This window comes from Microtus ochrogaster, chromosome 1 (assembly GCF_000317375.1).
Source record: "Microtus ochrogaster isolate Prairie Vole_2 chromosome 1, MicOch1.0, whole genome shotgun sequence".
Classification (NCBI taxonomy): domain Eukaryota; kingdom Metazoa; phylum Chordata; class Mammalia; order Rodentia; family Cricetidae; genus Microtus; species Microtus ochrogaster.
In genome coordinates this window covers 27,098,341-27,111,092 of record NC_022009.1, presented here as the reverse complement: position 1 = coordinate 27,111,092, position 12,752 = coordinate 27,098,341, and the positions used below count along the sequence as shown (strand labels likewise).

The 12,752-nt window shown below is 38.3% G+C and overlaps 1 protein-coding gene across 27 annotated transcripts in view; it reads right to left on the bottom strand.

The window, feature by feature from the left end:
- The window catches only part of Nrxn3 (neurexin 3), a 1,572,781-nt gene that overhangs the window by 132,110 nt on the left and 1,427,919 nt on the right, over window positions 1–12,752 (bottom strand). For all 27 annotated transcript variants that reach the window (XM_026780462.1, XM_026780453.1, XM_013355697.2 and 24 more), the window contains 2 exons: window positions 12,292–12,381; window positions 6,591–6,898 (listed from right to left, as the gene is read on the bottom strand). In XM_026780462.1, coding sequence (XP_026636263.1) covers window positions 6,591–6,898; window positions 12,292–12,381 — 398 coding nt within the window. The remainder of the gene's footprint in view (window positions 1–6,590; window positions 6,899–12,291; window positions 12,382–12,752) is intronic.

Sequence of the window (12,752 nt, the reverse complement as noted above, 5' to 3'; positions counted from 1 at the left end):
AATTTTACCGGGAAACAAGTACATTGGAGTCAAGTTTCCTTCCCTCTAAATTATTCTCAGAAAGGGGAAGGAACGTTATCTATGCGAGGGCAAACAGAACACAGGAGATATTTCCTGGCTGGCAGCTAAAGTCTAATTAGACTGACAAATCTTCAGCGCCTTCCCCAGTTATGAGGCTTGGCAGGAAAGAAAGGAGCCTGGAGCCACATATTATGTAAGGCTGTTAATCAATATTAGCTGAGCCCCGATCCTAAAAATAAACTTTCCCGGGAGGTTTTGTTGTCTACTGTAAAAGGAAGGGGGTAGAGACTGGATTCCTTCAAGCTCACGGCATCAGGGAAAGGGGAGAGGAAACCAGACAGGATAGCTCTTTGGGCAAGCATAACCATTCTTGATACATACTATGATCACAAGGCATTCCAGGACTGATAGATCTGATTTGCATTCCAGGCTGAGACCAATGGATTATTCAAAGTATGTAGAAAATACCTGGTGGCCTATATTGGTCCTCAAAATTCCCACTGATGATGTGTTCTGTGCACCTGAATGCTTTGTGTTTTACTGAACAGCATAGAATTCCTAACCTTTCACCGTTTTGACCTCCAGAAATGCCAATTTCATATACTTTAACATAATAGCTCCTGCCTGTGTACAAACTGCTCAGCTAAGCTGACTTCTACTCAAACCTATGGACATTTCCTATAGACCTCTATTTTCATAGATGAAGTCAGAAAAGGTCCTAGGCATATTGGCTTATGTGGATATAGACTAAACAGTGCTTATATGGAACCTTCAGTGGTTCCAGGCTCCATGAGGGTATATGGGTCTGGCGGAGTTTCTTAGGTGCAGATGGGAGCCTAGTGTAAAATTCTTCAATGAACATGTATGAATAGCTTTCCACAATCAGATTTATTGCTCATAAGAAGAGTTATGATTATGTTTCTTAGGCAGATAATGAAACCTGCTGAGAGAGGGATAACCCTTAGACATATGGCTGAGTAACAAGCTCCCACTCAGAAGTTCTGATGAAACAAGCTTTCTGAAGAAATAAGCTCCCACTCAGAAGTTCTGATGACAAATCCCACAGTCTTTATTTGAGTATACTAAAATCCCACTCAGAATAGATGATGTTTAGGGGCAACTTGGTTAGTTTCAAACTGTCATTATCAGTATTAAGTCTGAAGTGTGTTCCTAATCAATCATCCAAAGCCTAAAACTGAGGAGCAAAAGGGAGAAACTGCCATGTGTGTGCTGTTGCAAAGTCTGAGAAGTTAGCTCCTTCCTGGAACTTTCAGAGGCATTTCCCATTCAATCATCACCATGATGACACTTGAGATAACAATGAAATCTCAGAGTTCTTCAGTCCACTCTTTATTAGATACTTTCAATGCAGGCTAAGCATCATAATTTTCTGCCAATTATCTGGTGGCACACAGTCTCCCCAATGTCAAGGTGACTTTGCCTATGCCTAGGATACAAAAAGTAGGTTGTGATCCAATTCTTGCTAATAGCTATAAACAATTCCAAATGGCGATTTTCACAGAACACACCGAGCTTCTTCTTTGTTGATAACTGCTCAAACTGGAGGCCAAAGATAAGAGGATACACATTTTATTTTTTCTTTTTGCAACTATTTTCCTTTTGGCCTGCTCGTCTCTTCTGGGACTATTCAGGCTGGAGAGACTAAAAGTAACAGTAGTGGCGAATGATCCGTGCCACTCATTTTTTCCTTCAGTCCTGAATGAGGCAAAGAAACTTGAGTGTAGTCTTTACATGTTATTTAGAATCAGTGTTACTGTAGTTGCCCACCTGTATAGGTAAAGGTCCCATATGGTCCTGGGGGATATAGTTTAATGTGGAGTTCTTCTTGTCTACAATAAGCAAAGCTCTGGGTTTGATCTGTAGCACCCTCCCCCCGCCAAATAAATGTCTCCACAGAAATACTCAGGGTATTCCCAGACTATAGCCGCAGGGAATTCAATTCAGTTCACTCCTCTGAGTCCTTTCCCAGATAAAGGTGGTGAGCACTAAGCTAAGATCCTCAAATCCTGGAATTTTTGTGTGTCACATCTCTGACTTACACCATAGCTCACAAGACCTGGACTTTTTTCCTCTCCAAGCGTAGTCACTCTCTAAGGCCTAGTATTGTGACTATCTCATCTACGATGGTGCTCCAAGTCATTCCATACACCAGCCTCCCAATACACACCATGGTTCAGAAGTGACACTGAGAACTCTTGTCTGCTTTAGGTTATTAGCTCCATGATACAAGTAATCTAGATTCGTATTTTTTGTGACCTCCTAAAACGTGTGGAATTAGGTTGATTTCTGGACACTGCATACTTTTTAAAGCCCACTGGACTCTAAAGTTGCATTTAAAAATGAAGTAAAAGTCCAAGGTATATAATGAGATGGCAGGGGAGTCTATTTCTGATGTCATCGACTTATTTGATTTCCCAGGATTAATTTTATCCCCGAAATTAGACTCAGATTATTCTGAATATCTCACTGTCCCACCCCCAAAATTTTAACCTCTGTTCTGAAATATAGCTACTATTATCAATAGAAGCATCCTGTTTGTTCAGTAGCTTATTGCTTAACATACGTGTCAAGTGAAAATAACAACAATGATAAGGATTGATAAAACACCAACAGTCCGACTCTGCATGATATACTTTGTGTAGTAGTTTTCTGGTTGACATGACAGAAATATCTGACAAAGTAATATAGAGAGGGTGAGCAGCTTTTGACTCAGAGCTCCAGTCTACATCATGGTGGAGGAAGGAATGACAACGAGAGACTGAGGCAGCTGGTCACAGTGCATCCACATACGGAAAGTGGGGGAAAATGACTGCTTGTGTTCACCTTTTTATTCATCCCAGAACTCCAGCTGACGGAAAGATCTAGCACACACCTAGGATGTGTCCTTTTAAACCAGCTAATCGAGAAAACTCCCTGATGGACATGCCTGAAGACTATTTTCACAATTATTCTAAATGTCTTCAAGTCTTTCCTGATATTGGCAAAGGCCCGGAAACTTAAAGCAATAGGTGATGGTGTAAATAACACAAGCCCGGTTCAAGCCCCATCGTATGAGAAACTGATGATGGCTTCTGCTTTATTTCCATTAAAAGATTGTCTGAGATCCTGGGGAGTTGCCACTCTGCTAAAGAAACCCACAAGGGAAATTCTTGGTACCCCATGGAGAGACACATCTACATGACTATCTGACTTTGTAAATTATGATTTCTAATGACAAAGTTGTTTTTTAGTTGTCGAGTTAGGGGAAAGATTTTGCTTTCAGCAATAATAATTTAAATGTCCTGTGATCTACCCAGGATCCCTTAGGTAGTGTGCGAATGGACTGAACATTAAGTTCAGGCTATCATTACATTATGGTTGTGCCAGTGGAAGAATGTCTACACACCCTGAGTATTGTAGAAGTAGAGCATATTTCTGGCATCGTACTTCTGCTTACTACGTGGTTACAAGACAGGCTTTATTTGCTATCTTGTAAGACTTACTCAGTGCCTGCTGCATATTTAGTAAATACAAGACTTTTATTGAAGATTATCATCTGCCCACCTGGCTTCTTAATGTGCACTTTAGCTGACTATTTCCCCCTCTAAGTTGAGGGAAGCATCTTGAAGTATTCTTTTTTAATATCAGGGCAAGATCCCCTGCTTGGGCACAATAGCTGTGAGTAATTTCACACAGCCCATGCCATTCACAGGCAGTTCTCTACCCCATCAGTAACAGACTGATCTATCACAGAGATCAAAGCACCAATTACTTCCAAAAGACTGGAGCATTGGAGAGCTGTATCAACTCAAAGACAATTTGTTCACATTCATACACTGCTAAGAGGAGCACTAAAAGCACTTTCCGGTTTCCCTTTGATCTGATGTGAACACTAGCCAAGGTCCATCAGAGATGAACTCCTCAAATGAGTTTTTCTCGGCTTATGCTTTAGAAAGGAATCAGGGAATTTTTTTTTGAATAGTGACATTTTTAGGCTTGTAGTCACACTTGCTTAATTGTTTTTTCTCCTAGAAGAGTCTCATTTTAGGACAAGATGCTTTAATGATGATATCAAAGTGAAAAGCAAAGAACGGAACAGCGCTTGTAAAATGGTCTGCATGTGTTTTTTTTTTTTTTTTTTTTTTTTTTTTTTTTTTTCCGAGACGAAAACTGAATGATGGACTGGTGGACATGAAACTTAATCTTTCCTATTTTCTTCTTTGAAGTACCTCTCAGAGATCAAAGCTTCATACGTCCTCTTTATCTAAGGAAATTGGAGGGGTCTTACACTGGATGCATTTGAAGCTGCTGGGTCTGATGGTCTTTACTATGTCCGGCATCTAAGACTTGTCCTAAAACTTTGAGTAGATTTGATGCACTCTGTAGACTATACTTAGGCTAGACTAAGCTTAGCTATGAAGTTTGTGAGCTTTCATAAAGTATGAGGCAAGACTCTTGTGCTAGCTGGTGAGAACAAAGGCACCTAAAATTTTCCACTCCACATCTTTTTAAGTTCCTCTTTACAGAATCCTGGGGCTTCTGGATCCTTTGGCCTAAGTCTAATCAATTTGGCAAAGCTGCTGGCTTTTCTCCAGAAGTACATATTTACAAACTCGTAAAAACAAAGAGTGTCAACAGATTTATAACCCATCTTTATAGCCTTAGTGGAGGGAGAGAGGAAAAGCATGTAAAGATGTAATCCAATTTTCGCCAGTCTCTGAAAGAAGAGCAGCTCACCAGAGGAAAGCTATTGGAAAGGGCACTCTCCAGAGCTTACTTCCTCTGAGAGATATCCCAGTCTTAAAGGTAAATCACCAGAGTGCCTTACGCACTTTAAAATCCACTCCTGTCCAGAAGCCCTGATTCTCTTAGGTTGTAGAAAGAGTCTAGAAACTCAAACAATCTGCCCAATTTGTGTATTTACTGTGAGAAGGGAAAAAACCAATGGCTGAAGATTACACCATATATTGAGGCAATTCACAGAATCCCTGTGTAACATTAAATCCACTTGTGGTCAGTAGAAATCTGGCCCTAAAATGGACTGCAGAATCAACCTTTCCTATAGAGAAAAAGCCATTTGCTCTTCGGCTTCCCACAGAGCTAGGAGAATATACTCTGACAGAAACACACCAGATCTGCCAAGACCTGTGCAAACAGAACTATCCTTTTACCAACAGTAAACAGATCCGTGTTTGAACTATAGAGAGCCATAATAGAAATATATATTGCCTTTTATCTTCTTCCCAGTGATTGAAGTGAGGTGTCAGGAGTTATTGCTGTAATATCAGTGAAGAAGGACTATTTTTCTCTTTCGGGTATGTGCGTAGGTATGCATGGAATAGCACCTACGATTATAGGACTGCTCTGTCAGCCAGGTTCTCAGCAGCCTTTGGAAAACACATAAAATGGGCTGATAGCATCACCAGAACACACGGCTTCAAATTGTTCTTAGGGGCCATGAAAGAAGCTGTCTGCGGTTTTCGCTCAAGTTTGAAGAGAAAGAATAAAGAAAGCCAACATGCCTCCACACAGCTAAGTCACATAGCCTAATTTGAAAGATACAAAAAACACATGGATGAGTTTTAATTCATGATTCACTATATGTTTACAGTGCCCACTGGAATGGATAGAAAAGTGATTTTGGAGACTACTGTGCTCCTGAATCGTGTGTGAAAACTGAGAAGCAAAAGAGAGAAGTACGCATCGACTGATTTTACAAATAACCGACCAGGGTAATGTGATTTCCACAAACATTGGGTTGCTTTCTTTGATGCCAAAGCATTTAAGGTTAATAACTCAATTAACCTCCTACCCACCTACTAACTAGATTTATGAACTGCCAAGGGAGTTAGCTAAGTATTAAGCTTTAGCTGGTATATAATTTCTTTCAAGTAAACAACAACAAAAAAAAAACCTTACCACAAAATTAAGAATTTTCTGCCTAGCTGAAATCAATCCTTTTCATTTTGTAATATCATCAGTATATTAGTCAAATAAAGTAAACAAAATGGACCCAAAATATCAAGCCATTAATTAGGACTTAATGTCAAACACAAAGACTATTATTCACAAGGAGTGGTTGAGCTTCTTGTTTTAATTGTCCTTGATTTAATGATAGCCATTGACCTTAATAATAAGCACTTTGAATTCTACCAAATATACCTGGAGGATATAAATAGAATTCAACCAGGGTACAGACTTGCTTATGGTAACACACCTTTCTTCATCCCTTCCCACTTTCTGCTATTTGAAAAGAAAATCTAATACAATGAGAGGAGAAGAATTTTTTGTAACACAAGTGTAATCTGTTCATTTTGAATAATAGCTTTTCCGTTTCAGTGATAAATGAAAGGGATAATACGCGTTATCTCATGAATGCCACAGAACTTCTCTAATTCTCTCAATCATTGCTTACTCTTCTCCAGTCTTAGGTCTCATTACCATGAATATCTCCATCCTTCCTTCACACACAGTAATACAAAGTCCTTAACTACCAAGAGCACTGACCACAGCAATCCTGCTGCAAAGTCAAGAAAGAAGAACAATATCATAACAAAAGAAAGGCTTACCTGAATGCTGGCTGTAGAGCGATTCTTGCGGGTGGTGGTTGTAGCCATAGTGGTGGTGGTTTCCATGACAGTGGTAGACATTTCAGGAGGCATGGAGGTCGTCTGTGTTGTTCCCGAGACTGATGGGACTTCTCCCACTAGCCGAACACTTCCATTGATTCTAATATTAGGGTTGTTCTCAGCGGCCATGTTCAGTACTTTCAAACCATCATAATAGAGCCCAGAGAGTTGGCCTTGGAAGAGGCGTCCTTTGTCCTTTCCTCCAATGGCTATTTGAGCCTGGGTGTTGAAGATGGTTAACTGCCGGCCTAGTGAATTAGGTGGAGGAAATACTATTATTCCCATACATTTCTGCTCCTTGTCTTACCTAGTTTGTATGGAGCAGGCATCTAATAGGCTTCCTTGAACAACTGAAGTGGATAAAATTTACAGGAAAAATTCATTACTGAGATCGGTGAGTAACATTTCATGATGATTATCTCTTCCACTGTCTAGATAAACATCCTAAGTTACCAAAATAACTGAGGATTTGCCCCATTCCAAGGAGAGTTTAAACATGAGCAGTGTTACAGTCTCTTGAGACATATAATCTAGGATGGCAGAAACATCCAGCTCAGATCATGACCAGAATGGATCACAGATGCCTAGTGCTCTGATTTTAAGCTACAGGGTAACATAATGACAACAGAAAAGAATGATATGCAGCAAACAAAAACCTCAAAGAGGTGATTTAGAGCACTGAGTTTAAAAATTAGGTTCAGTAATTAAATGAAATTTACTGGAATTAAACTGCAATTAAGAGGATCGGATTCATTGCATGCTTATAAAAATGGACACTCTAGTCACCAGGAACAGGGTTTTCCATAAATCTTCACCTTGAGAAAAATTGTATCAGCATTTGTTATTTTAACAGCATCATGATAGATGTATAATTTGTAGGGAGGTTTGATCAGTCAATAGATCATTCTCTAAGATGGGAGAGTAATTAGGCATTGAAAAAGCTTCTAGAATATAAATGGAGGTGGGGATGAGGTGATTCTAAAATAGTTTTAAGAAGATATGGTGAGGGTAATAAAAATATATTATGTACATGCATGAAATTATCAAAAAATAAAATTAATCAATAAAAATGAATTATGAAAGAAAGATGGGTACAAAGAAGATAACTTATAAACTTCCTTGAATGATTTAGAGACATGGCAATGGATTGTAAAATAGCAATAGTTAATCTTATTTCAGGTTTTCTGTGGGTATCAGTTTTACTTCTGTGGCAAAAAAAAAAAGCTATCAAAAAAAATTCGTGGCAGAGCAGTTTAGAATGGAGCATTCAACAAGCTAGGCTTATTTTCAAAGATTTCTACTTATTTTCTAAGTCAAACTAGGTCTTTTTCATTGAAATAAACAGCTTTTCAAGCCTCATTGTAATTTATCATGACAGCAACATGCTAAGGCTTGTTATTCCTTCATGTTATCTCTTTAGATTAATTCCTTTTGCTTACCCACTTGGAGTAGAGATGGGAAAACCGTAAAGTTAGATACATCCATTCTGGAGTTTTCTTTAGTCAGCGATCAACAAATCTAGTAATTCTTCATCTTATCACCTAGATTATTTTCTCTGTAAATAACTGAAAATAATTGTCTGCTACTCATGCCTGCTTGGTAAAACACGTATCCTCTCCACCTTCAAACTCTAAATAGAGGTATGTTGCAGGGTTTGGGTTCTCAGCATTTATCACTAAGATATTAAGCTGAGGTTTGCACAATGCACAACTAGCCTGAATTTCTGGAACAGAAGGTGGGTATACCTTCTTGATGTATACTACTGGAAGGTCTGGAAATAAGAGAAAAGGAAACTGCATATTTCCAGAGCAGACTCTTCAGACAAGTGTCAGCTTTACTATCTGGTCAATATATAAGGGTTATTAATTGAACGATTTATAAATAATACTACTCTGCTTTTAGACTGGGGAACTTTATTAGGGTAGAAATAATATACACTTCATAAGAATCTTGGAACCATTCAAAAGAATCTCATACTTTAATGATAACAAAATTCTCTAGGTCCCAGGGATGTAATCAGTTCATTCCATACTTTCCCAAGAATCCCTTCCATACTTTCCCAAGAATCCCTTCTATGTCCTGTGAGTTGGTGCCATTTGACAGTTGTATAATTTCTGTCTCTGTTCCCTTCACACGAGATGTTACATGTTCAGTGCACAATGGTGCAAGGTAAGGGGCTGGAGTTCACACTTCTTTCTTTGGGAGCCATACACTTACTATAATACAAATGGGATAATAAAGGCGGAGAATAATTTTTACTTAACTTCATATTAGCATGTGAAGCATCTTAACATACTGATTTAGAAGAAAGTGTATAGTGGGAGATTTCCAGGATATAACTTTAATATCTTAAACTAGATAGCCTCCATACAAGGTATCTTTTATAGATGAACAACTGCTTCCCATTTATGACATTATCTCTCTCTTTCTGTTTTACTCTCTCCCCATCCTCCTCCCTTTCTCTTTCTTATGTAGCCCAGCATTGATGATTAGTTAATGGCTGAATAACCTTGATTATATATAGAAGATTTTATTCTAATATCCTTGCAATGCTTCATAACAATAACCTCTTATAATGGTCCTCATCTTACTTTCTTGGGAAGATTCATTTTGCCAGCACTTAAAAATAAAAAGACAGTCAGAGAAAATTGAAATTCAAACTGCAATGATGGATTGCCTTCATTCTGTTTTCTATAGTTCACTCCATAAAGTGGTCATTGTTTATTCAGGAATGACCGGAGAATGAGTAAAGGCAGGGCATGTTTGAGGCCATTTGACTGAGGAGTTGCTTTATTCTTGGTTATCATTGCTTTGCTATAGAGACCCGATCACTCACTTTACTGGTGGGTGAAACAGAAGGTGGCTATTCAAGTTTCAATTTCTCTTCATGCCATAGGAAGTGCGTTTGGGTTTCTGTTAGCTTATTTGCTTGATAGGCTAGATCTTTTTCCTTTTGTTTCACATCCTTCTCCTAGACCTCTGCACTTTTCCTAGGTGGTTAAGGACAAAACTAGAAATCACTGTAGGAAGAGAGCACTCTGTCTCCTGCCATGTCTTTCTGCTACTACCTCATCTCTCTTTAGCTGCACAGGAGGTCATGAATAATGGGGAAACAGTTTCAGTACCTTCTCCTTATGAAAGATGTACAGAACTGACAGGAGAAGTTTCTGTGTTTTTTTTCTTTTTCATTTGCCCAAGGTGCTTCAAAATCTATGCCTGAAATCATTCTCATTGTTGTTATTGATAATGTGTAATTTTTAGAATAAAAATATCATTATACATATGCATTTGAATAAATGTGTTATAAATATATATGCATATATTTTTGGAATCTGAGAGTTGTTCTACCAGCAATAACATGAAATTTGATAATAACAGCAGTGCAGTACTCCTAGCCTGTAACTGTTTATTTCATTTTAGATGCACATCCTTTTGGAAGCCAATATTTGTTGTTTCATTTTAACACGAAGTTCACATAGGCTTAGATTAAATCTCTGCACGTCTCTAGTCAGTGTTGCACAAAGACTAATTAATTAAATCTCAGAATACCCTGGGGGAATAGGCAGTATTATTTCTCCTCTCCTCATATGGGAAATCTGAGACACAATGAGGTTAAGTGGATTGTCTAAGGTCAGAAAGTCAGTCAATAGCAGCCAGCCAGCAAACAGACTTGGGAATGCTGTGACCCAGCTCTCCTCCCCAATGACAGAAGTAACTCCAAAGAAACGCTCCATGTACTTCTAAATGCACCTGTCTAATCGTCCTATTTATCTATTCGCCCTTTATATACACTCATCTTCACAAACAAGGTAGTTCAGTGCAAAGTTTTCATTCCATTTGAAAGTGAAGTTAGCTAGACAGAGGAAGAGGTAAAGAGAATAAATGCTACTCAACTCAGATTACATAAAGAACAATTTCAGGGAAATCAATAGGAAAAGATAATCTCGCAGTTTGCAATAAGTTGTCCAATAACATGATCATACTATACTTACATATATATTGAATAAAGAAGCCAAGATACCCCCACCCTGACCACCCTTTTCCATCCCAGCATTCAATATGTGTACAAGATCTTCTATTTACACAGAAGCCAGCTGATAATGAAGCTAGCAGAAGGAAAACTAAAAGCCTACTAACTGCTTTATAATGGGTTGTACAAATGAAAATGCCTGGCATGCTATTAAACTTAGACTTCAAAAGGCAATGGTATAAAATAAAATACTATTAACATAAAATTGAAAGAAACACAAAAAGTTCTCTCAGGCACATGAGACTCGGACATGCATCTAATTCTCTGTCTTAACAGTGAGGCACTTGTTGTCTTTAATGTTAAAGGGACTTTATGAGCTGTTGATTACAATCAAAATTATTTGCTTTTTAGAGTTATTCTTAATTTATTTTTAATTAGACCACATATGTTGAAAACAGGGCATGCAGTTAAGATTTGGTAAGGCTTTTCTATGTCTGAATATCTGAATGTTTTCACCCAGCTAAAAATCACACACAAGTGTCTTTTGTCTTGGTGTTTGTATATTACGGAATAGCTCCAATTCCTCCTCGTATGTAACTCAGTCAAATCTCTGTAAAATGTAAGGTGCTCTTTTAGATCTCGAGGCAAGAGCTAGCTTATGCTGTCTCAAGAAAGAACAGAACTTCTAATTTTCTTGGAGATAAGAAAATTGGCTTCATCGAAAGATAACTGGGTATCTCGTAAACAAAAGAAACCTCAGAGAAAATTCTCCCAGGATTCCTAACTGCTGCCCTTGTTTGTTCACGGAGTGGTTGTTTCTGTCAGCAAATCAGAACTTGCCGCGTTGCTTTTCACGAGACTTTTCCCTTACCAACTCATTGCCTTAACAACTTACACTTGGTTGCATAAAACATGGTAGGAATGCACGAGGGTATCACACCACCAAAGTGGAAAACAAGTTTGTTTCCGTTTGGTCTCCTGCAGCAACTGGAATGTAATTAAGCTCTCCTAGAAACTTTCGCCTCTGATGGTTTGAGTTTAGAGGCAAAATCTGTTCTTTCTCAGCCTTTTCTTTGTTTAAAAACAAATGTTAACACATACTGCTTCCTGTATTACATCTGTTTTAAGCAGTTTAAGTTACAAGACTTGATCGAAGATTTTTTGGTTTGTTGTTTTGTTTTTTTGGTTTTTTTTGGTTAACCATGCTATAGACAGTAATGCCAAAACAGCCTCAAGATGTAAGTTTAATAGGTTCTTTTGAAAATTCTTTAGAAAGTTTTGGTAAGAGGTAATTTAAAACAAATTAACAAATAATGTCATGCAGTGGTTAAATTGCCATAATCCAGTTCTCTCTCTCTCTCTCTCTCTCTCTCTCTCTCTCTCTCTCTCTCTTTCCCTTTCTTTTAAAAAGCTTTCTGGAATTTGTTGTCTGTGGCTGTCATGCGGGCAGCAGGCTAGATGTTAGTCCCTTTAACTGTGTTTTAATGGCGATGTATTATTGCATGATTTATCAACATATGGCAGGTGGAAGCTGACACAAATTATAATGAAAATTAAAACAGTCATTTATGCAGCAGGCGATTATCATTTAAGGAACATTTATTCTGCAGGCTTTAAAAACGAGGGTTTAGAATCAAATGATTTTAGAATGAAAGTTTTAACGACCGTTACCTTTTTCCTGCAGCCACTCCTCTACGGGCCGGTTATATTTGAAGGGGATTTTCTGTTTTACCATTTGGAGGCGTTCATTATCAGTGTTGCCTTTAAAGTTTAAAAAACAGCTTAAAGAACAATCTGAAAAGTCAATAGGTCATTAAAAAAACATCCTAGGTGTTCAGTTTGTTTTATGAAGGATTTTAGAGATAGATATCAATTTTTCTTTAGAAGAGGTGGAGTTGAAGCCACTCTGCCCTCGGAGGATGGGCCTGAGGTCAGATTGATCTCAGCTGTGCAGTGCTCCATCATGTTCTGGTCACGTGATTTGGGATAGAGATCTGTAAGCGGTTGGGCTATGTACGGAAATCTCATTACAGTTCCACCCTATCTCCTCCTTCTTCTATCTACCACTGACTTGGTCCCAGTGAAATTCAACGATCTCATTGAGTTGAATAATTCTACTACCACTGCCATGT